Source organism: Hyposmocoma kahamanoa, unplaced genomic scaffold, assembly GCF_003589595.1.
Source record: "Hyposmocoma kahamanoa isolate Upper Pololo Valley unplaced genomic scaffold, ASM358959v1 117, whole genome shotgun sequence".
NCBI lineage: Eukaryota > Metazoa > Arthropoda > Insecta > Lepidoptera > Cosmopterigidae > Hyposmocoma > Hyposmocoma kahamanoa.
Genome location: NW_020653397.1, coordinates 1,981,030 through 2,007,619, shown reverse-complemented (window position 1 = coordinate 2,007,619; position 26,590 = coordinate 1,981,030). Strand labels below are relative to the sequence as shown.

General features: G+C 36.9%; 1 protein-coding gene across 5 annotated transcripts in view; it reads left to right on the top strand.

Annotated features, from left to right (window-relative positions):
• Window positions 1–26,590, top strand: part of LOC113239948 (homeobox protein homothorax) — a 452,743-nt gene that overhangs the window by 8,335 nt on the left and 417,818 nt on the right. For all 5 annotated transcript variants that reach the window (XM_026477122.1, XM_026477119.1, XM_026477123.1 and 2 more), the window contains exon 2: window positions 22,912–23,084. In XM_026477122.1, coding sequence (XP_026332907.1) covers window positions 22,912–23,084 — 173 coding nt within the window. The remainder of the gene's footprint in view (window positions 1–22,911; window positions 23,085–26,590) is intronic.

The following is a 26,590-nucleotide window of genomic DNA, read 5'->3' as shown; positions in this document are numbered from 1 at the left end:
CACTCACAAATTTGTTATTTAAATTTCACTGTTCCATTTCATTTTTGAATTTGGATTCGCGCCGGGTCCTTTGCGGCGCTCTAGATGCGTCGGCTGCATACCGACTACCATCGCCGACCGTCGGCCGACCACCGTCCGCCGCCGCCGCTGCCGCGGGCACCGACCAGGTACCGCGCCGACTCCTCAGCTCTCATTGTTTTATTCGCTCCGCGTACCTTTTTCAATTTGAATATCGCTGTTCATTTTCGAATTGGCTCTTTGTAGACGCGGCTTAATTGCGCACTTTAGATTCAAAGCTAATTCGCGCGCTCGCTAATTTGAGGGTTTATTGTGTGCACGATTACCTAACATCCTTTTTGAAGACGCACCCGCTGAATCTCTGATAGAATTCTTACGAACGTTTGTCATAATATTAACGTTGTAACGTGGCCTATAAATCAACCTAATCTCGTTCAGCGACAGTTATTTAGACAGTATCGAAATATGTTTCCTAGTCGCATATTCATGTCACGCTATTTCTTTCACTGATCAAACAAAACATTAGTGTAGAAGTTGTTTATCGTTGATCGACAAATCCGCCCGGTGACTCAAGAAAAGTTCTAATTCCTGTAATACGCCGCCGGGATCTAGATACACATTAAACAATATTAATTGAACCGGGATGATTCAGCGTTGTGTTGCGCCCGCCGCCGCTCCAAGGGTTGAGCTGGAACAATGCGCCGTGCTCAATATCGAAAGAGCACGAGTGCTGTTTGCAAAACGCGTACGAATTTCCTAGATCCTTTTTTAAAAACGCTTTTCGGTCTTTTTTCGGGGATCTTTTTCAAATCTTTTTTCTGGCGTACGGGACGATAACGAGGTTTGAAATTGGAATCACGCCGGCCGTTACTGGGCTATTTAGCGCGGGCTTTTCGGTGACACTTTTTAGACTTATGGCCGCCGTTAGATGAATAGTAAGCCGTTACGGATAATTAGTGCGGCTTATCTGTTAGATTAGCATTGCATCGGCGCCGCGTTTGAATAATATCGGGGTACGTCTTGTGTTCTTATTTTGTTTATTGTCTGTCGACGGGGCCGAGTAGTGTGCCAGACGGCCTAGTCGCAAGAAATGAGGCGCACAGAGTTTCGGAGTGATATAATATGTTTCAGTGGATTGTTTTCGGAGTGTTGTCGGTGGCGCTGCGTCGGTCACACGAGGAGCGGCCGGGGCGATGACCAAATTATTGCCAAGAACGAGTCCCGTCGGTGGCTCCCCCCGTCCCGCGCAGCCGCCGCCCCCCGTCGACGACGCCCAATTCAGTTGATCCCACATCCGCGTAAATCTTTATAAAACTCTTTAGTTGAAATTAAGATTGCCCACCGCGATATTTGTCTTGCCGTCAATTGAAAGTAGTAGTAGAAGTGCTCCTTGTGAAAGATTTCCTTCAGGGAAGTACTGGCACCTTACCTATTTCAGCCGCCAAGCAGTAATGTGAGCATTACTGCGTTCCGGTTTCGAAGGGTAAGGGTGCTGGTGAAATTACAGACACAGTGGCAGTGCCCCTAAGATATTGGCGATTAAAAGCTCTTATCACCAAGCGCACGACTTGTCCGTCCCGTCATTTGATATTTAAAAAAAAACAAAAAGCTTTTGGCAAAAAAAACAACATTAAATTCACTTAGATATATTTGTGAGTACATACCTCGTCCTCATTGGCTGTTAAGTTCCGATTGACGCGATCTGAAAGCTTGGGTAATAGTACAAAAGACAAGGAATTTCATGTGTTCAGAAATGCGTCACTCAGAAACTGAACTCTAAATAGTCAATCACGAGTGCGGTGTGGCTAATCCCGCATTCACAGGCACAATAGAGGTAACGAACGGACAGACGGACAGCCGCGTTAATAAGGCGCGCGTGGGCGGCTTTATGTCAACGTTATTTATGATGAGACACCTTTTTCCAAACTTTTTTCTTGTTGGCAACACTGCCCGCCGAGTCGGATTCTCGTTCGAAAGGCTTAAAATTAAAATTTCGATTCGGAAAATTCTTTTTTTGAATTTCGTTTTTCTACAAGGCAGTATGTCTTCAATTTTAATATGTTCGGATTTCAAGACGATCGAGGCCGAAATCGGTGCTGAAATGTTATTTGGGTCTTTTAATAAAAAATTCAATTCTTTTTAAATCAAAGATTTTGTAGGTTGAGCGCCAAAAGTATGTAATCAAGTTTATTATAAGCGTGAGCGTTGTCAGCGCCCAAGTATAGTAATAAGAGCAAAAGGAGAGGCGTCGTCGCGGCGAAAGGAAACGGTTATCTAAACGACGTATTTACGTAAAATCTGAGAGAGTCTGGAACTGTCCTTTGAGTGCAGCACACGATAAGGGGGCAGCGACTATCAGGCCAGGTTCATATGCCAGCTATTGACCTCACTGTTTACGTTCACAGATAGGTACATGACGCATACCACAATATTCCGATAAACTCTAGTTTCAATTTGTTAATTGTAAACTTAATCACGGGTCCGGGGTTAATGGTACATTAAAATTAATTTCAACAACATTAATCATTAATTTTAATACCCGGAAACGCGATAAAACATCTCACTTCAAAAAGAGATTTAGCTGGAATCAGCTGATGTGAACTTGGGGCGGTGAGTACGGTGACGCGGTTATTGTATTTGTTACATTTAAAGAGTCCAAATTAAAAATGGAATGGGAGCTAAAACTTTCATTCGTGGCCCTAAAACAAGTGTTAACGTTCCCCCGATACTTTCCGAACGATAAATCTGCTCGCGAATCGACCGCATCCGTACGCCGAACATCGCTCACGTGTTCTATTTTTAAAAACCACCAAGAAAAACACTCTGGCTTACAGAATGAATATTGAAATGTTTTTAAGCTTCAAAGCGGCATGTGACTATTGCAGCTGGCCGGTTCACCTTCGAAATTCGAATTTAGAACGGGCCCTACGGGATTCGGATACAAATATAGAACGGTGAAGAGTTGCCAGTAATTAAGGTAGGAGTAGGTGCGGAGTGCGTGTTTGGCCGTGCGGTTCTCTATCACGGCGCGGTGCGGGCGATTGGTTTATTGACACGTGTTGGTGGTGTCGCGCCGCGCGATGCGCAGCGTTATGTCCCCATGCGGATGAGCAAATGGAATAATGGACGTCTGGGCCCGCATCCGGCGCGGCAGTCGGATACAACTCTTGCAACGCTCTGGATACAATTTTTCAATTAAATCGACCAGACAGAAGATCCCTAATAGGTGTCGTTAAGAAGTCGTGTGCCCGATTTTCGAACTGTCCCAGTAACGAGGCCGTTTTATTAGTATTTATGGTCGAGAAACAAACGCATGAAGCATTCTTGGGACTCTTACGCTGCAGTGTCATGAATGAAGCGGAATTTATGACTAGCGCCCGCTATAACGTTATACTGTTAAATTTAAGTGGCCACTGTCGATGCGGCGGGCCCTCATCCGTCAAGCCGTCTCAATTCCACACAGTGCCATATAAAGAATTTTCTAACTTTTACGGTCGTATTACGTACGGGTCGAACGCGCAGTAAAATTCGATACGACGTCGTCGTCGCGGGCTAACGATGCCTGATTTACCACTATCAATTTGAAGAATACTTAAAAGCACACCTGAGTGATTGCTGCCTACTTCACATTGGCGGTTTATCGTATTTCTAGGGTCGCTTTTTGAATTCAAAAACACAGCACTTGTGCTACCCGAAGCTCGATTATCATACCAGCCAGTTATCTATTTATTATTATTAGGTAATGTGAGCGCTTATAATGTATTATTCACTGTTTCGAATCGCTTCTGGTGCCCCTAGACGTGTTGCGTCGCCAGATGACAGTGACAGGGACATGTGGGCTGCGTGGCGAGTGCGAGAAGGACGGGCGCTATAAGGGTGGCGTTTGTCACGGCCCACCCCGTGTCGGGTGCAAGTGACGCTGTCTTCCCCAACCGTCTGTGTTCGAAGTATCGTCCTATTTTAGCTTTTTAAACGGCATGGTTAGGGTTTTTGGCTGCTTCTTTAACTATTTTTGTTTATTATTCCGTTCAAAAGTTTTAAGTTGAAATAAAAAGAATACACGATCGTGAGATTGGCCTACGCACCAACGATATGTTTTATTGTGTAAAGTCGTTCCCAAACCAGAAATATTTAAAAATGCTATACACCTCCACCATATCGTTCGTACAGTTTACTCATAGTCACCGCAAGTGAGTTAATTTTTACTTCTCAGAATCAACCTACACTAATCTCGAAACCGCAGGTCGTAAAAACGTTACCCACCGGCGCATTCGAGAAAAATTTAAATAACTGAAGCGATTAATATCAGCGGTATAATTGCCGCAACAGGCACTCGAAACTCATCAGTGTTTGACGTGATGAATACCCAAGGCCCACGACAAAGAGTAACCAACCAAATCCAACTCGCACTCTGAATTTAGAAACAAAACCATACGGCCCGCAAAAACACGCCCGTTCGAAAACAACTTATTACACCAGCGAAGATTCCCAGCGAGAAAAAACCACAAGAATGTCATTTAAAAAAATTAAAACGTACGATGCTTATTTTTTCGTTATGGCAACCCAAATGGACTAAAGGTTATCTCGGAGGAAAAAAGGCGGGACTGAGCGATTCCATTTTTAAAACGTATCATTTAATTTTGGAACCGGCTTTCAAGACGTCAAAAGGTAGTCATTACATATTTTGTGGCCAGGATAGCTTAGAGCCCATATACGGAGACTATATTTGAAAAGTTTTGGAGCAATCCTTCTAATACAACGGAGTTTCTTTACCAATTTTGATACATGAATCCCATTGTTTTTATTCCATTGCAAATAGTTGCGAAAGTCTAAAGGTGTACCGTTTTAACTAAAGACATTTCTTTAAAAAAAAAGTTGACAGCTTGACATTATATTCGCAAGTTATCTTATACTGTCGAATAACTAATTTTAAAGGTATGTCGTTTTTGTACTTTTTTCAAAGGCTAGGGGTGTCAAAGTGATCATTATAGAATTTTAATTACCCCCATCCCTTCATACGTGATGGAATGCGAATGGGTGTTGACCTAAAAATTTATGAGAAAATATTTTTTATTTCGCCGTCTGCAGTATAGCTGTTGCATACTAACTACAACCTTATTTTATTCTGTATACGCGTTAAGTTTACATTCAAAATCAGTATGGTGGTCGAGACGCGTTTGTGAAGCTCGATACCACATGTAATGTGACAAACGCCTACAACAGATGACGTCAGCGCGTTCCAGAACTGTGTCATGGCGGCGTGCGACCAACATGAGCCTTTGATTGATCGTGACGTCTCCAAAACATTGAACCGTCCCTTTGTGTTAACATTTACGAGAGAGCTGGCTGAGTGGAGGGAATTCCGCTGCTAAACAATCTCCATTGGAAAGCCATAACTTTCGCTATGAATTCGAAATTTAAATCGTAGATTCCACATTAACAATGACTCTATCTGAGCTTTTTTCAGATTATGTAGTTGCGTAGGTTTAAGTTTACAAAGCTCGGTTAAAGTAACGGGACGTTTACGAAGGTTGTTTACGATAAACAATTCGATAAATAAGAAGTGCTCGATCAAACTGCAGAGGCGTTTTATCAAAGTTAAAAAATGTGCCCATTTTAAGTTGAGATTATGTTTTTCATTTAACTAATAAGTCTTGATGCGTCAGAGTGTTCTTTAGGTTAAAGATTAAATTAACTTTCTTGACGTTAACCTTTATGGAGGCTCCGGTCAAACCCTTAACGTTAAGTAGGTATCTAATTTCAGTATGTTTTCAGGTTAAGTAAGTACCTATTTAATCTGTATACCGATTGTATGATACGGAATGCTGTAGGTATGTAAACTAAACAATAGATACTTGTGATTTTCTAGTTTAATTCTTTCTTGAATCCCTTATTAATACAAGCGGCCATTATTTATCTTTATAAATATTAATTTTAATATATATAAAACTGTTTCTATTGTTTTTTATTTAAGTAGCGTTGTTTTACACAGTTATGTGTATAATGCTCTATGTTTATTTGGAATATTTCAACTAGGATCAAAGGCCTTCCTTAGCGAAGAATTTCCCTGTCGTATGCTTAGTGGTAAGCGAAAAGTCCACCCATAACAGTGGCATTGTCATTTAAATCTTAAAATTGCAAATACCTGAGGGTACCGCTATTGCGCCTGTCACCCTGAGACAGAGAAAGTTGACAAGTTCAATGTGCTATTGGTTTCAAAAGCAATATTACCCTTTTAGGCGGCAGAGTTAAGTATGGAACAGGGTTACCTACCAGATGACATTTTCCAGAAATTTCACAACCTGGAAAGTAATTTGAGAGGAAAATGTTTTTAACTTAACCTAACCTAACCGAACCTAATCGTGTCTTTGCGATAAACATTCAACATATCCTGAAAGAACAACTGTTTCGTTATAATTCGGTTTTCGGTTTAATGAAAATTCGAACAAACGTTATTTCGGACAAAAAAAATGCCGACTTTGTGATAGGTTACCATGGAACAGTACTTCCCTGGAAATAATTGTTCTTTCTACACTGAAAATAACATATAGAAAGTTCTCTATATAATATATTATAGATAATAGTAGTGGATGTAAAAAATCCGCGGTAGTGACCCGTTTACCTCTTTCAGGTATCCTCGATCTAAGATGTTTAAATTAAATATTGTAATGATAAATGCATTCAGATGTATATTACCAAAGTGCAACCCCTAGAGTTTCTTGCTCATTCTTCTCAGGGACATCTGTCTAACGAATGAGCAGTAGAGTTTAAACAGTATGACAATTTTAAAGTGTAATTTGCTTACCTGTGAAATAAAGATCGTTTGTTTTTCACATTACTGCTTTCCAATTTTGAAGGGAGTTGGTGAAATTACAGCCTTGACACATCTCAGAGTGACGGGCGCAGTGGTTGTGAACTCCAGATTTTTGCGATTTTGAGCTCTGAGTGGCACTGCAACTGTCATGGATGTCAGGCGTACCGCTTACCACCGCACGACTTTTTTGTCCCGTCTCTATATCATAAAAAAAATCCATGACTCAACTCTAATATTTTTACCCGCTATGTTCCGGCACTATAATTTTTAACTACCCCTTCTTTTCTATTGTTTGATTGGTCAAACGCTAGTTTTCACCCCTCCGGACTATACGACACATAGTACATTGCCTGACATGTTTTCATTATAAAATAATCTGTATACAAATAATGCGATGTAATGTAAATTTCATGCAAAGAAAATGTGCCCTAAAATTGTAAAGGCAGTTTTAGCGCTTATCACGTGCGTGAGCCATTGAAAAAAATAAACCTCCGCGCGCTTTTCCGGAGCGGCCATTATGGAAAATTTTATTGTTTATTTTGGTTTTTTAAAAGTAAGTTTTGGTCTATACGTATGTACTGTAATTGTAAACAAAGTTTACGTTTTTTGCGTTAATTTAAATTGAAACCATTAAGGAAAAATTATGAAACAAAGATGTTTGTTTTTAATTTTTCTTGAAAAACCATGAAGTCGTCCTCGTTTTTAGATTATCGCAAAGTAACGGATTTAGTTTAGCTTGCACATATACACATGTTTCCGTATCTGTGTTTGATAATTTTATAATAATTATCGTATTATCGATAATGTTATTATACCGTTAATCCAAACGGACGTTAGCTACCGAATTAGAGATCCTTTTTAGAAAAAAAAGAAAGTTTTTTCTAACATAAAACAAATTAGTCATTCAATAGAGAATAAATTTATACGTTAACCGTTTTCTACATTTGTTGTTGTAACTTTTTATGCGCTATAAAAAATACTTGATTCGTTCTAAAGAGATTAATTGAATCGTGTTTAATTTATTTCATTATAAGAAATCAATTCTGTTTTAACGTATACATGCGCGTGAGCATATACATAAATTGTAGTACTTACTAATTTACCATTATTTATAATTTGTAATAATATCAGTTAAGAATATTGATTGGTGAGGCTATTGGCAATTTGAAGTACGACCATCTTACCTATTTCCAAGCTGTAATGTGTTCCGGTTTTGAAGAGTCAGGTTGCTGGTGAAGTTACAGTCACATGGGACTTGTCAATATAACTTAAAAACTATTCACTTGTAGGTTTAATCTGGGTGCGAATCTCGCGTATTAAATATATCGATATTATTTTATTTTTTGTTTGCTATCTAAAATTATTACACATTAACTCTATCAGTAAGGTGCAGTATTTACCGGTATCAACATACTATTATATGATACTGGTGTGGGATTTAAAATGTACGTAGTTTATTAATGATTTCGTGAACGTAAAATAATCTACTTTTAATAATAAAAAAACAAAGTATTTCACATTTGACACAATAAAACGAAAATTCGTTCGTAATTTTCTTGGCCCCTAATAAGAAAAAAAACTTAAATGTAACGAACATAGTAAACAAAAACTGACTTCGAAAAAGCATTGAATATATACAGGCACTCTTGGGGTAAGTGCCTGGACTTACTAGTTTAATACTAGAAGGGAGCGGTTTTTTAATGGTTTTTATGTCATACTTTTTTATGTCATTGTACAGTTTTTGTTACATAGCCGTTCCCTTTTCTTTTTCTCTCATTTTCTACTTCTAATAAATTTATATAAACCGAGCCCTTCTTTTACTTTCGCCAAGGCCACAAGCTTTTCTTTAAGCTATTGTTCAAAGTCATAACAAAATCTAACATTAAAGTTCAAATAGTTGTATTTCATGAATTACTAATACCTTTTTTTTGTAATATAAAATGGCCGGACGAACAGGTCGTGCGTTTGGTGGTCACCCTGAGACATAAGTCGACAAGGCCCATGCGCCTGTAATTTCACCAGCACCCTTACAAATAAGATACAGAAGATATTAAATAGATAAGGTGGCAGTACTTCTCTGGACGATATCTTTTACAACGAGCTCTACTGTCATCACCTTGCAACAGTATAGCCGTGATTGTAGATGTGATTAGACGTAACTGGTTGATGACTGTACCGTCACAGATGTTACCATGAGATCGGGGCTCCAAGTGTATTAATTTTAAATCATCTCAGTTGTGCGTGTATAAAGTGTCTGTAGCGAGTCGCTACAAATCCCTTTGTTATATACAATTACTAAAAATTTTATATAACGCCGTAAGGTTGCCTGCTTATCGGTGTTTTACAGGATATATCACGGAGAGTGTGCGACGGAATTACACGATTTAATTCCGCTTTCCCCTTTCCATCACCGGGGGACTAGGCGTAGGCTTGGGTTCGACCCCTATGTTGTGGGTATGCCAAAATTTTGAAGAGTTACGCTTTCACATTTATGTGGCGAACGAGTCTGAACGTTATAACTTGGGCCTTTTCAAGGCGAGAGTGAATAGGCATTATTTAGGTGTGTGCGCCATCGTCGACCTCATCGTCACTTTCCGTCAGGATATAAAGGTCAAATGCGCACACATTTTTTATAAAAAAAATTCTAATAAACCTAGACTCATATCTAGCCTATAAAAATATATACATTTACATGTTTTAAGCCTGTACACTTAGCATATTAATGACCTAGGTATTCTTGATAGAGTTGATCGTGGCATATAAGCTACAAACGGCCATTCCAAGAGATATAGGAATAAATTCAACGTTTATAAATAGCTCTTCAATGCATATCTTACATATGTATTTTCCAAAGGTTGTGATAAAATTGCATAGTGGTTACGTAATATAGAAACAAACTTATTCATTTTCTATTTATTTAAATATTGTTACAATGAACATTGTATCACCACACCCATTTAAATATATGTATGACTAAGTGAAAGGAAATCGAATTTTCTAAATTAGGAACAATTTCTGAATTAGGAAAACTAACTTACCTCGAAATTTTGCAAGAAAATCGCCATATTCAATAGATACTTTGCATATCGCACTGCCAATACAATAGTGTATTAACTCAAATTGTGAATTTATTCAGAATAGCTGAAAAACTATTTACTCAGTTCCCGTGAAAGATTATTATAATTTATGTATAGGTTTAAAATTTATTAGACATCTAAACAACTCCTATTTGCCAATTAGAAGTATATTTGAAAATAAAAGTAAAAAAATAATTTCATATTTTTAGTAAGGACTACTGTTTTATCCAGAACTAGCTCACAAAACGTTTGTCTCATTCTGGGTTTGGATATATTTTAATGGTTTCCTACAATATTTTAACGACAATTTTATTGACGTGTAAAGAAACAAATTTTACGTACAGAAATGGTATAATATTGAATTTCAAGCATTTGGAGTTACAACACTATTGTAATAGCAGTGGGATATAATCTCACTCGAGTCGCAATGGAATTACAATGTGGTTTTAAGAAAATTAGCAGATATGGGGCTCTGGTGACTGAGACGGTAAAGCCATATTCATTTATTGCAATTAATATGTATAGTATATGTTTATAAGTTAAAAATTATAATAGGTACATACATGTGATACCCTGACAGGGAGTAGCAGATTAAACTAATTGGATAGGAACATTTCAAACTTAAAACATAATCAATTGACATAGATATTGCATTTTTATATCTATAACTATTATTATACATGTATTATATTTGTATATTATAGGTACATATTTTGTTAGATAGTAATTGGTAATTGGTAGTAGAGACAAATAATTATTGAATTAATTAATTGTTCAAAAACTTTTACCAACAAAAAATTCAAACAAATTATAATATTTTCTTTACTGAGATAAACTTTTGTTTCTTTTAATTGTTTTAGTCATCAACAAGTGACGTACAACATTAATTTAGATCTGAAGAAATAGTTTTATTTCCATTGTGTAATAATCACGAAAATCTAAGAACTATTCTGAATTGGTTCTAGTCTAGGTTTTCTGGGTGGTGCGCCGGAGTGCATTCTGGTCCTCTGGTACTCATAGTACAGGTAATCCCTTAGTTTGACACGGTAATGGGTATGGCTGTCACATATCATTAGATGACTTTGTCTTTATTAGTCATTATATCTCTCACCGTAAGTTTAATATAAAACCTATGAACCCCTTCAAGAGAAACCGCATAATAGCTAGTAATTAACCCAACTAATATTCCAGACAATCGTTCAGACTAAGTTATAATTTTGTCTAAACCTAGGGCACCTGGATTGCTGAGGGACGGTTGTAATAACTAGGTTTATGAAACTATTAAATACAATAAAGGGTAGGGGAAATTCCAATTCCCAGTTGTCAATAAATTACGAAGTTAGGGTTTTATAGAGGTGTCTTTTAAACTAGGTAGGTATTGTAATTTAGTATAATGGTATATTTAGGTACAATTTATAAGCTAAGTACATTAAAGGTACAAAACATTTTAACCGACTGTAAAAAAGGAGGTTTTTCAATTCGTCTGTATTCTTTATTTTTCGGGGACCGATTTTGTTGATTATTTTTTTGTTACAAAGAGGTTACCCATTTAAATTTGAAAAAATATCCCGCCTCTGAAGGTGGCAAATTAGGGGATGAAGCCGGTTTCCACGAACTTTTCAGGTCGGTTTTTCGGATCTTAAATCGCGTATATGTGTTTTCTCAAACTAACGGTTCTGGCCTTTTACAGGTCACGTGGTAGCGGCTGACTGGATTTTGTTTTTCCTATATATACATTCTAAAGAGAGGATTTAGATCGTAGTTCATCGATCGCGAATTTTACACGTTGTCCACGAATTGCGAACTATCTTTGACAGTTGCATGTCAATGGCGCGGTGGCAGTTCAAATTCTTTTTTTTACAATATCAAGTGACGGGACGAACAAGTCGTGCGCCTGGTGGTAAGCCACACGCCTGTCCATAACAGTTGCAGTGCCACTCAGAGCTTTAAATCACAAAGATTTGTAATGTCACCAGCACCCTTACCCTTCAAATTCGAAATATTTTATTTCGCCAATATTACAGCATAGCTTTCTCTCATAGCAATCATTCTATGAGATATATGAGATAATGTTTTATTGATACTTTATCCGTAGGCGGAGGCCTGGAGATCTATAGCACAGGGTATCCTAGTTTAGGCTCCAGCCTTCACAGACAACAAATCTTTTATTACTTAAGAATATTTAATTACGGTTGTGGTGTGTGAAGGAAATAAATATATTATTATTAAAAAAAAAATTGTGTAGTTAGTACACGAGTCACGAAAATGAAATGAAATAAAGCAGAATAGTGGCAGTGTGTGTCAGATCTTTACAATTAAAAACTCTGAGTGGCATTGAAACTATTTTCTTTATAACACCAAGTATTGGACGAAATAGTTCTGCATCTGGTGGTATGCAACACGCCTATCCGTAACAGTTGCAGTACCTTTCAGAACTTTGTACTGCCACTGCGTCTGTCACGCCTGTAATCACCAGTACCCTAACGCAGTAATCCTCACATTACTGCTAGGCGGCTGAAATTGGTAAGGTGGCAGTTTCTTCCCTTGACGAACTCTTTTACAAGGAGGTCTACTGCTACTAAATGGGCAGGCGTCTTTATATTTTGATTAAACCAGTGGATCTTATGAACACTGTATGTTATTATAAGAACCTTTTTTTCCTAAAATATAGTGGTAATCATTTAGAGAAACAAAGCACACGTGCATAGATTCGTAACAATCTACTTGTCACATTATTTAACGTACTTACGTGTATACGCATAAGGGCGGCCCGTATGAATGTGCAACTAATCACCGAACAGACAAACGATATTATTACATAGTTATGTGTCACTACTGTCATTGATAACATAAAAAAAAAACTCGAAATAACTTTTTTATGAAAAAAAAACCTGAAAAGTTATTAGAATCGGTTTCAGGAAAGTGCATGAGACCCTAGCTTGCTACCCTTAGAGGTATTTTCTCCAAATTTAAACGGTACCACTACCGAGTTACAGTCTTTTCAATGAAAAATACATAGAAAAAATACAGTCCAATTGAGAACCTCCTCCTTTTTGAAGTCGGTTAAAAAGGTTATATATATCGCACTGCTATTACAATAGTGTTGTAACTCAAAAGGAGGACTTTCTCAGAATCGATGAAAAACGAATTACTGACTTCCCCGCAAAAAAATCATTAAAATGTATATGTTATAGTTTATTATATACACTTAAACAATTTCTCAAATATATTTAACAATTAAATGGAAAAAATAATTTCATGTTTTCACGTATTCAATAATGATTATTTTGGCCAGAACTAGCTCACATAGTGTGTCTAATTTTGAGTTAAGTAAATGTCTTTTGATTCGAGTTCTTAGGTTTTCGCGATTGTTATACATAGGAATGAAACTATTTTTCCGGATTTAAATCGCGTATATTTGTTTTTTCAAACAAACCGACGTTTCGGGCCCTTTACAGGTCCCATGGTCACGGTTGACTTGTCAACCAAAAAAAAAAAACAAAAAAACAAATATACGCGATTTAAATCCGGAAAAATAGTTTCATTCCTATGTCTTTTGATTGTTTCTTACAATATTCTATCGACGGTTGTTTTGAAGTGCAGAGAATCAAGTTTTACGTTCAGTTTTGATATAATATTAAATTTCACATATTTTGAGCAACAACACTATTGTAATAGCATTGCGATGTATATAATTTGCGTATGAAGTTTTTCTTTGAACACAAATCATAAGAAACTAATTAAGAACGTAGGTGCGTAGTAGAAGTGGGGTTAACGTAAACAATATGGCGGGAGTTATTGTAAATATTTTTTTTTATGATAATAGTAACCGGACGAGCAAGTCGTGCGCCTGGTGGTCAGCGACAAGCAGTTACAGTGCCATACATTTAATTCGCAAATATTTGAGGGGCACTACCACTGCTCCTGTTACCCTGAGACATAAGTTGACAAGTCCCATGTGCCGGTAATTTTGCCAGCACTCCTTACCCTTCATAACTGGAACACATTACTGCTTGGCGGCAGATATATGTAAGATGGCAGTAATTCCCTGAACGAACTCTTTCATAAAGAGCTCTACTACTACTTACGTAACTAATTAACCTAACCTACCTCGAACACATTTTGTTATTACCTAAATTTGAAACATAATTTTTCTAATTATATTTATAAACAGTTACAATGAAGTTAAATAAATAGAACAATATAATATTTCTTAGGTTGTCGCGATTGTTAGACATTGAAACTAAAACAATTTTTTTCGGATCTCAGCATATTTGCGTATATTTATTTTTCAAACAAACCAATATTTTGGGTCCTTTACGGGTCCCATAGTTCTAGAGTGAACACCTTGCTTTGCAATTTCGTCAAACTTGTCTCCTACTGGGTAGGCAGAGATCTCGAATCGGATACTGAGAAAAACACTTGTCAATACATGAGCACTCAATTCACCCCACTGAAAGTACAGTCTCGCTCATAAACTTCAGTCCACTGCTCCGTAGCAGAATCTTAAAACAATTGCACCAAAATCGCTAGTAAAATGCCGCGTTCAGTGTGCAATAAAAGCTGCGCACGGGCAAGTACGGTGCGCAAACGACGGTTTTTTACGAACGACGCAAAGTAAATATTGTCATTTTATAAGTCACTTTTTTAAATAAATACGTCCACGCGGCAAGGTGCTCAAGATGCTGGCAGCGTTCCCTCTTTGTATGGCTATACTAATAAAGTAAAATTAAAATCATTTACTACAGGTGTCCATGATCCATATTCTTAAATTATAAAATTAGTTAATCGCTTAAGAAAATTCAAAATAAAAAATAAAATTGACATAAAAAAAAAGTTAAGATCTAAATCACAAAAAAAATCATAAAATTAAAATAAGATCAAATGGGAATAAATAAAAAAAATAAATAAAAAGTCAATGCCTCGGGTAAGGTAGCTGCCAGACCTTGGGTTCCCAGACAGTCTATTATTTTATTGGATAAAATTTTGTACATTATAAACTTTGTAAATCATAAAATAAATGCCCATCATGGCGGACCAGCATGGCGGATTGTGGTCTAGATTACCTTTTCAAAATAGACCCCCGAATAATGCCCCGCACTGGGATATAGTAATGGGTGTAAACTGAAGTCCAAGCTTCGGAGCTATTCTAGTTTTACGGAAGCTGACGATTGCTTTGTCAACTTTTTTTACAATACCGAGTGGCAGACATGCAGTGCCGCTCTGGGCTTCAAATTACAAAAATCTGTGTGTCACTGCCACTGCGCCCGTCTCATATGCCTGTAATATCCACAGCACCCTTCATCATTGCTTGGCGACAGAAATAGGTAAGGTGGGGCTGTATTTCCCTTAACGAATTCTTTCACAAGGAGCTCTACTTCTAGATACATTTAGTCACACCGCGGACACTCCATACAACGGTCGAAAGTTATTTACCTACTACAACTACATACAGCAAAGCGCTATCTGCACACACGCAAATGAGTGCGCAAAATGGTAGGGTTACCCATCACTTACTCGTACAACATAAAATTCTAAAGCGAATCTGTTATCTATAATTCTGTCGATAATAGAATAGAATCCCAATAATTATACATGTTCATTACGTATTTATATCGATAACATATAATATTTTTCATTAATTCAGTAACTAGAATAATATTGAAGATTTATTTAAAATATATATTATAAGCACTTAAAATGTTATATTTATGGATAAGATACTTTTAAATAAGGTAACCAAGGTATTTGAAATTACGTGTCCAAGTTCATCATTACCTAGTTAATAATATTTTTTAGTTTATTCTAGTTAATTATGTTTATTCACTGCATAATATTTATCGGCAATACAATTATATTGATATAATCAATCTGTATTATAAATAGTAACGTCCAATGATGTTATATATTAACGTACAAGGTTCGTAATTAATAAATGAAAATTATAGTCAAATATCAAAACCATCTTAGAGCGAAAACGGCTCGCTGACAGCCTTGTTGTCGTTCAGTCAATGTGACCGTCAATGTACGGGTCGTGGTGCTGTATCTAAAGCCCGGGAGGGGCGGAGAGTTTCCATTCTCGTTACTTTTTGTTTTGGTTACATTTATATTCAAAGAAATAATAATTGGACATACAATAACAATTAAATTAAAATTTTGGAATGTCGGCTTTGTAAAGCCTCACTTATACATTACCGAAAAAAGTCAAAATTAAAACTAAGAAGATTTTTTTTTCATTTTGTTATAAAGCAGAAACGATTGAAAATTTAAGCATTGTAACATTAATTGAAACGAATGTTAAGTAAAAAAAAACTTTTTCAAAAAAGTTTATGTTAAATTTACAATCAACTTCGGACCACTCGACAATTAAAGCAAATTAACGAAAAAAATTATAGCCGCCTAATTTTTAACTTACAAATTGAACTTAAAAATTAAAAATAACCGGTCTGGAACTTGGATGACAAAAATCCGTGGTGTGACTCGTTTAGCTCTTGTAAGTAGTCTCGATTAAGGATGTTTGAAATAAATGTTGTTAATGATAAATATTTTCAAATGTATATTTGCAAAGAGTAACCTCTAGAATTTCTTGCTCATTCTTTCAAAGGGAATCTGTCTTACGAATGAGCAGTACAGTTTAATCAGTATGACGATTTCAAGTGTAATTTTACTTACCTATTAAATAAATCGTTATTTTTGAGCTTAGTTTGGTCAGCTTTTAGTCAAATGACAAATGTATTTTTTGGTCCAATGAGAAAATACTTGTCGCAACTTCCATATTCGTACATTTGAATTATCGGTTGTTTTGTTGGTACCAGAGCATATTAAAAGTCTACATTTACTCTTTAATAAAATAGATTTAATCATAACTTTTTTATAAAAGAAAACACCTCAAAACCCTCAAAAAACCTCAAAAGTTCGTGAAATTACATCTATTTCCCAAGTTTTATTGAAATCGGTTAATGGAAAGTGCGCGAAACTGGATTCATCCCCTAGTTTGCCACCCTTAAAGGTGCAACATTTTCTTCAAAATTAAATAGAATCAATACTGAAAATTTTTTTGTTGGAAAGAGGGTACCTCTTTCCAACAAAAAAAATCGTCGAAATCCGTTAGCAGATCCGGAGTAATCACGTTCCATATATATAAAAAGAATACAGTCAAATTTTTTTTTTTTTTTTTTTTTTATACCTGACAGGCAAATGACTCCACTCCACCTGATGTTAAGTGGAAAGTGGTATCCAAACGCGAAGGAACCTGATCCTTTTCCTTTTTTAAAGTCGGTTTTTTAAAGGTTACATCTGCAGTGACATTTTACGGGTGTGAAGAGTTTCTCAATAAGAATTACATTCGTGTGTTTCCGTAAAACACGATTAAATCCGAGGTTGGATTTTTGAAAATAGATTTTGTTTTTGACTTATTAACGGCTGGACTTACCAAGTAGTATACGTTTTTGTTGTGGTAGCCTAACGGTTTGACGTACCGAATCTCAATTAGGCCGTGGGTTCGAATCCGGGTGAAGGAAAACATGGTGATGAAACTAGCACGTCGAAGAAGGCTCACAAAATTCGGAAAACATGTATAGTCCCCAACCCGCATTAGGCCACCGTGGATGACTATGGCCTACAGCCTCTTCTGTGAGGAGACCCGTACCCAGCAGCGGGACGTACAAATGGGTTGACGATGATACGTTTTTGAGAATATTTGCTCACGTAAAGTTTTTATAACTTTTCTTAACCTTTTCACTGTTAACCACCAGACCATCTCGTCACTTTCTTTTTAATCTTTATTATTGAGGAACTCTTATACAATGTATATGCCAGTTCCATCGTACCCTAAACTATAGCTTACATGTCTGGGCGGCGCTGTTGGAGAGCCGATTCAACAAATAGTAATAGTCTTTTTGTCTGTGGGATTGCTTAATATACAAATTGTAGCACCTAAGGATGTTCGATTGATCTGCTGGTCTCCCATCAACGCCGCCCTCTGTTGTTCGTACCGGACACATTCCAGTAACAAATGATATGCATCTTCCACTACTCCACATAACTTTTAATAAACTATTGAACGATATTTATTTTCAGAGATCGAAATATGGAAGTAGTATTTATTTAAATTTCCAGAAATCCAGGAATACGATTTTACTTTGGTCTATATTTTTAACACATAATTAGCAATTACTTGACTACAAAACCAAATTTTTCTTTTTTATTTATTTATATTGAGAGGTATTATAGACTTAATATGTGTTAGTTGCGGTTTACGTCAATGTTTTTTTTTAACAAAAAGAATACTTATTAATTTAAACATGGCGGAGCAACAAATACCTGAGTAGGTTTATCCGTTCACAGCAATTCAGTGATGTGGGCACGTAATGAAGCTGGCAAAACCCTTTGGTTTACTTATAACGTGCCTTACTTACCAAGAACCCATTTCCATAAAATATCACCCGAAAGAAGATGCAAGTAAACAAATAGCTTACCTTCGGAATATATTTAAAAAAAAGAGGTTCTCAATTCTTTTTTTGTTATTACTCATAAATTTGTGTACAGATTTCAATTTTTTTTTTATTGGAAAGAGGATACCTATTTATATACTATAGTGGTCCCATTTAAATTTAAAGAAAATATTCCATCTCTAAGGGTAACAAATCACGGGAAGAATATGATTTATCGATTTTCACCCACTTTCCGTTAACACGCTCGTATAAAACTTGCCACGTAGATGACATTCCAACTAAATAAAATGTTATGGTGACCTAGAGCTGGTCTGACAGAAATGGCTGACAGACGAGAGGAACTTCTCAACAGTGTATTTCCAGCTATCTGGGGTCATATGATTCGTTGATGAGGACTTCCATATGCGATTTTAGTTACCCAGTTTAACGAACACAGTAAAAGCGGACACGCAAACTTTTGAGATCGATTTTATTAATGAAAAGGTTCTGTGTTTTTTTTATTTCTTTTTAAACAATCAAATACATCTTACAAATCTCGACTATCGCAGTAAAGTAGCCTGCTTGTCGGTTTTCTATCGGATACATTTCGGGGAGTGTGCGCTGGAACTTTTTAGTATAGTTCCACCCTCACCGTTCCTCCTCCCGTCGTCTAGAAGGTCCGGAACCCTTCATCCTTATGTCCTTGATATACCACCCATTCTCACTAAGCGCTTTGCTACCTCCTTTCTGATGCGCATGGCAAAGGTATGGAATACTCTATTGGCATCTAAGTTTTCCCGAAAAGTACAATTTGGGGCTATTGAAGGGTAGAGTGAGTAGGCATTTTTAGGCAAACGCGTCCAACCGTCGGTCACATCGTCGCTTAACATCAGGTGAGATTGTGGCCAAGCGTATGTCTGTTATTTATTAAAAAAAATCTTACAAAGAACATTATTTGTCTTAAATAATTTAGGTCAAAATAGTTATCCACAATGATATAAATCATTGAAGCTTTATAAATAAACAGAACAAAGCAAAATTAGTAGTGTGCTTAGTGGATTTTAAATTAAAATTGTTGATAAGTTATTTGTCGTGATGTTACATAACATTAACTGCCTCCGTGGCGGTTGCCATGCTGAACTGCCCCGGCTTCGATTACCAGGCCTAGAGAAATATTTATTTGGCCTACTTTTGTTTCTCTCTTGAGTTCGGGTGTAATTTGTGGTTGCCTATGTGTGTGTCCATGGCACCTGTGATAACAGGGTTTCCCTATGCGGGGCAATGAGAGTACGCGCGTTATTTTTATATATTAACATTAATAATATATATTTATAAATTAAAAAAATGTTTTAAGTAAGTAATAGTAAGTTACTGTCATAAAGATAGACAGGTGAACACAAACTAGGTTTTGATTGTAGTTTTTTTTGCAAACTATACGCGCTTAGGTATGTTGTTTATGCAATGCTATAGCGGCGGCACTAAATGGAAATTCGATCTCCCATACTTAAAACTTTATGTACCGTCACGAAACATACAATATAAGTACTTTACATCACTCATACATTGTGTATGGTCATACATACAAAACCAGTTTTAATCAATTATATCACTAAGTAAACTTTAACTACTGAACACTGGGCTCCTTTACGAAAACGTCTTGTTTGTCAAAAGTTTTTTATTAACTTTTTTGCACAGACATTTGTATTTTAAATCGGTGGAATTCGTTCCACTGTTGAGCACGAGTCTCTTACACTTTTTAATAGACAGATTTAAATGTGTAAATATATTACATTTATGTTAATTGTTAATTAATACCGAGGTAAACAGCCTGTACCACTGGCTTATTTATAGCTTTTTTAAATATATGTATATCTGTAACATTTATTTACCTTTTTATATACTTATCGTCGTCTACTGAACACGGGTCACTTTTTATGAGGGTGCAGGCCATGGTCTTCTCGTCCGCAATACCGCAGTCCTTGAAGATAACAGTCTTCGAGCAGTGCATGTTGCCAGCGATGACCTACGGTTCTGAGATGTGGTCACTTACTATGGGCCTCATAAAAATAGCTCAAAGGTACTCAACGAGCTATGGAGCCAGCAATGCTCGATATTTCTCTACGTGATCAAATCAGAAATGAGGAGATCCGTAGAAGAACGAACGTCACCGACATAGCTCAAAGGATTAGTTGAAGTGGCAGTGGGCAGAGCACATAGCTCGTAGAACTGACGGCAGAAAGGTTCTTGAATGGAGACCACGAACTGGAAGACGTTCAGTGGGCCGGTCCCGTACTAGATGGACGGATGACCTGGTAAGGGCGACGGATAACCGATGGATGCACGCCGCATCCGTCTGGAAATCTTTGGGAAATCTACAAACTGTCAATATAGCATTACTACTTATTTCTACTCTTTGGCTCTGGGTAGATGGACAAGTGTTAAATGTTAAACAAAATTAACCTTTAACCTGAGACGCGTAAAAATCATTTTGGCATGATTTCCTTATTACATCATGAGTGAATGATGTTTTAAGAAAGTTTTTAAGCCAATTTGATCTTTAACGTATACTTACTTAAATGTAGAATATATATTTCAATCATGAATGCGTAACAAGACTCTTAAAACCCAGAGATCGGCTACGAGGTTAGGTATATTAGGGCGTCGACTGTACCTTGAGTAGCAATAGAATTCCTTGTAGAAGAGTTCGCGCAGAAAGTACTGCCACCTTACCTAGTTCCGGTTTGAAGGGTAAGCGTGCTGGTGACATTACAGGCACACGCGACTTGTAAACTTATGTCGCAGGGTGACGGGCGCATTGGCAGTGCCCAGATCTTTGCGATTTAAAGCTCTGAGTGGCACTGCAACTGTTATAGACAGGAGTGTAGCTTATCACCAGGCGCATGATTTGTTCGTCAGGTCACTTTATGTTATAAAAAAAACCTGTGTAAAAACACGTATAAAATGAAATAAAATGTAATAACAATGTTCAAAAGGGACAACCTGCACTTAAAAGCGGTCTATACTACAATCTGTACTCTACATCCGATAATGACGAGATATCGATCCGACCAAATTGCAGAGTCATCGCATTTGATGGTCAACCTTGGCCCGCAGCGCTTTTACATTTGGATGGGTTATTCGCTTAGTTATAACGTATGTAATATAAAAATATATTGTTATACGTAAGGGCGCGTTCTCATTGTGTCGTGGATATTTATTTTATCGTTGAATGACTGTCGTGTCTAGCAGTTCCCACTAGATCTTGACGACAGCAGGCTTGTCGTTTGCGCGACAGAATGTCGTCACATTTGTATCCTAACATTTTATTTATTGTCAGACGACTGTCGTTCTCTTCCCATTGTCACGACAGTCTGCAGTCGTAAGGTCAGAAAAGTCGCGGTATACTAAACGTGAACAACTTCTTTTAAATATACAATAATGAATAAAAATTTATTCAGGTCTAGCCGGCCATTCAAAGGGTCTATGACAATTCGCAAAGTGAGAGTGCCGTAATACGAAAAACGAAAAAAAAACTTAACATACCAATATTACCCATATCTTTCCCACTTAATAATTAAAACGTTTTAAGTTTAATAAAGCCCTTGTTGAAAAAAAATAGTACAGTCACGCCAGCAAAAAGGCTTTCAAAGAACAAGCATTATCTGACAGATGGGAAGGCTGCATTGTCTATGTATGTGTTATTAAATATAATGAATTGGGGCTTTTTAACCCACAGGGCGGTTATTAATGATATCAATTATCAATTATAATTAAGTATTGTAGTGCATACATACGTATTGCATCGTTTGTCTTTCAATGGTGTAGAATGAAATTATGCAACTCCATTTGCTAAATTCCAGATTTACTCTCCACACTTGTAGAAGTTTTCCGGAATCCTCACACACTTAGTATGCTCAATTTTTTTAGTAGGTAATCATTATTGAACTTTTTGAAATTGATTTCCTATTAATCTTTCTGTCTTCAAGTCCCTTTTTTCATGGTTCTATTGATGTATGTCCCCGAATAGTGGCTTATCTAAAAATATCACCTAATTCATCAGTAAGATGGTTAAAAAAGAACTACAAATCATCATTTTTTTAACAAATCGTGCGCCTGTGGTAAGCGATATGCCTGTCCATAACAGTGGCAGTGCCACTTAGAGCTTTAAGTCGCAATGTCACCCTGAGTCATAAGTTGATAAGTCTCATCTGCCTGTAATTTCACCAGCACCCTTACCCTTCAAAACCGGAACATAGTAATGCTGACATTACTGCTTGGCGGCAGAAATAGGTAAGGCAGTATTTCCCTTTACGAACTCAAGGAGCTCTACTGCTATTTGAAATGCAAAGCCGACTAATCTTATACAGGCCGATGTTGTCATGTGGCTGTTTTAAACAATACAAAGCTCGCTCTGCTTAGCATATTCTGAGTGTAGTTATGTAATAAGCTAAAAAGATAAAAATCAACTATTTTGCATTAGGTTACTATTCCAAAAAAGCAGCGACATTTTTACACTATGCACACTTTATCTATGGTTACAACAATAAACTAATTAACAATGTCATTACAGTACGACGAGAGCCTTCACGGCGGAGGCTATATGGAGGGCGGCGCAATGTACCACGAGCACCGGCTCGCGCACCCGCACATCCCTCCCGTGCACTACCCGCCGCCAGCGGCGCCCGCGCACGCGCTGCCCGGCGAGCCGCTCGTCCACAAGCGCGACAAAGACGCTATATACGGGTGAGTGGTGTGGTAACGTGTGTTTTTCATACTTCAGAATTTAGAAAATCTATTTTACTTAATTATTCAATTGGCTGCTCAACACAGTACAAAAACTGACTTGCTTTTTAAGTGACTTAAAGAAAAAGAAGAGGTTCTCAATCCGACTGCTTTTTTTTTGTATGTATGTTATCCACGTAATTTGTGGACCAATTTTGATGATTCTCTTTGAAGAAAATATTCCACCTCTAAGGGTGGAAAACTAGGGGATGAATCCGGTTTCACGCACTTTCTGGTAACCGATTTCAATATAACTTGGCAAATAGATATAGTTCCATGAACTGTTGAGGTCGTTTTTTTTTTAATAAAAATATTACAATTATGAATCTAGAAAAAGCAATGTTCGTGATGTCTGGTAATTTAGTTCTTTCTAATTCTGCAACACGGCGAAGGTTTCTATTGTTTTGTTTGTTGATTAAAGAAATTTAGTTGCACTTGAGGCGAATAAAGAGACCACTACACTTGTTAACGCTGAATTGACTTGAGCCGGTTACAACAGCTTCATGTTCAGATAGACGACCTCTATGGTCGAGTGCCTTGCACACCGGTTTTCATGGTGTCGCAGTCTCTGAGATCTCAGGTTCAATCCCCAGGCAGAAAAGTATCTTTCTATATTGTCTCGGGTTTGGGTGTTTGTGGTACCGTCGTTGATTCCTATTTCCATAACACAAGTGCTTTACTTAATTTGGGATCGACGCGACGTATGCCATGTTGTTTAATATTTATCAGCGTAAAGTTTACTTATACGTCTACTTTAAGTCATAGATTGCCATAACTACAGAATAGTTATTTATTAAGCAAGGTTGCACAATTATTGGTTCACGCGAGTGCTTGTATTGAAGCCTGAGCAAGCGATGGAGACTAAGATAGACTTCTGAGCGTAAAGAGGGTTTCAAGGCATGAAATTGGTGACGAGCGAAACACACAACTTGTCACCTCACTAAAGCAAGGAAAAGGGTATTTCAAAGAAAAACAGTTGAACTATAACAAATCAATTTTAATAAAAAAAATTAGCTACCGTTGCCGAATAATGAATGCCTGTAATTTCACCAGCACCCTTACCTTTCATAACCGGAACACAGTAACTCTCACGTTACTACTTGGCGGCAGAAATAGGTCAGGTGGCACTACTTCCCTGGACGAACTGTTTCTCAAGATGCTCTTCTTTTCTTTCATATCACTCTTGACAGAGTGGTCGTGGTCATCACGGAGTACGTTTGTTAACGGCGAATGTGGCTTGCCTTACGACATCTCGCCATCTCTCTCTGTTAGTGGACTCCCTCGTACACTCATGTAAAGGACTGCCCACTGCAGATTTTATTTGATCGGTCCATCGAATGGGTGACCTTCACAAGACGCTCTATGGAGTCAAAATTCCGTCTTGAGACGTGACCGAAGAATGTTAGGATGCGAGTTTGCACCGCAGTAGACAGACGCTGCTTGATGCTGAGTTCTTGGAGTATGAAGGCGTTTGAACGAAAGTCTGTCCACGATACCCCAAGCATTCTTCTCCAGCACCACATTTCCTCTACTGGTACTAAAATACATTGGGCTACCACGGTTGGCTAAATTTCATATGTAATTTGTATTATGTAGTTCGTATTTTTTTTAGTGTTTTACATGGGATAAAGGCACTTTTAAAATACCAAGGTATGACTTATTTAGTTTTTATCAGAAGGGAACTATTTGTTTGTGTATTCTTCAGTATATTTAAGTTTTTATTGAATGTCAGGATGTTTGACCACCACGATATTCAATTATTTTTGCGAAATTACTCCACTAGTTTGTTATAATATAAAAAGATCGAACACTAACAATAGAATTCTTCGATCTGGCTGGATATGTCTTCCAGCAAACCGTGTCAGACGCCATGGCAATTAAGGTTAGTTGTATATATTGGGAAAATTTTTGGGAAAATTACAAAAGTAAATTAGCATGTTTATTGTATACATATATAAGTATGTATGCCATTTTAGATTCTAAAAAAGAACAGTTTCATTTCCATTTTTTTTTAATAATCCTGTTTATTTTTTAACCGATTTCGAAAAAAGGAGGAGGTTCTCAATTCGACTTTTTTGTTTTTTTTTTTATGCATGTTACGTGATAAGTCTTAGGCTTGGCATTTGTCAACCGATTTTGATGTTTCTTTTTTTGTTGTACTGAGATTATATTATTGTAATATATATTTAATGTGTCGGGATATAAATTATTCAAAAAGATAAAATAAATAAATGTTTATTGTGAGTGACAGCGGCTTTTGATGACCTCGGTAGCTCAGCGGGTTGCACTTTAGACACTGGATAAGAAGGTCTCGGGTTCGATTCCCGGTAAGACCAATTTAGGAAATTATTTTTACTAAATTGTCATTAGACGTCTCGCTGCCGGGCACGGGTCTCCTCTTATCCTTAATTTGACGACCTCCAATATGTGGACACTGGATGAGGAAGTCCCGGGTTCGATGTTCGGTAGGACCAATGCAGGAAACAACCTTTTCTAAATTATAATAATAACGCTCACAATCAAGTCTAGTTTGAGACCAGTTTTAATTATTTTAGGATTTCAGAGGGAGGTGTTATCTACTCTTTGTATATTACTTGAAATTTAGGTAAATACATTCAGTCGATTTCAATATCTAATTATAATAATTACATAATATACTGAATCGTGTTTGTAATAGATTATGTGTGCGATTGAGTGTGTAAGTGTTATATATTATTATATATGTGTGTATCTTCAAAGAATGTATGATTATCATGCAAAAAGCAGATTATTACAATGTGACGTGTTATCACAATCCCTATCAATCTCAAACCTCCACTGCCGTGCACATGTCCGCACGACTCAATACATGTCAAAAATATACCTATTTGTCATAATTTATCAAAATTTAATGAAAAACAATTTTCGTCAAAAATCAAATTGTGGTCTCTAATTACTTATTTTATCGAATATTTTAATCATTTATCGGCTTGTTTTACATTATTCTATCCCCATGTCCTTTTGACACAAGTGTGCACGGAGCTTTAGATTCTAAAGATACACTGCTTAACAAAAAGATTGAGCTGATAGTGTCAAAATTAATAGATTATTGATAGTATAATCGATTGCGTGCTTTATCGACACGGTTACAGCGGAAAAGACGGATTTATATCCGTTATCCATTGTTTTTTTTGTACTTGTACATGTGAAAATAATGACCGTGACGTAGGCATGTACTTGAAGAAAATAAACATATAGTAATATGAAATACATAGTAATAATATAACATTTTAATATAAAACAACCATACTCAAAACACTTATACGTTTTCGTTCGAAATCGATTCACTCACGCACTACATAGTAATCGCTTGTGTGTGTAACGAAATAAAACAAAAATAGATACAAGGACAACAAGTACAAGGATTCGACAACAAGCACATAGAAAGAAAAATTCGTGAGGTCCGCTGGTTCGTTCCGTGGCTTAGT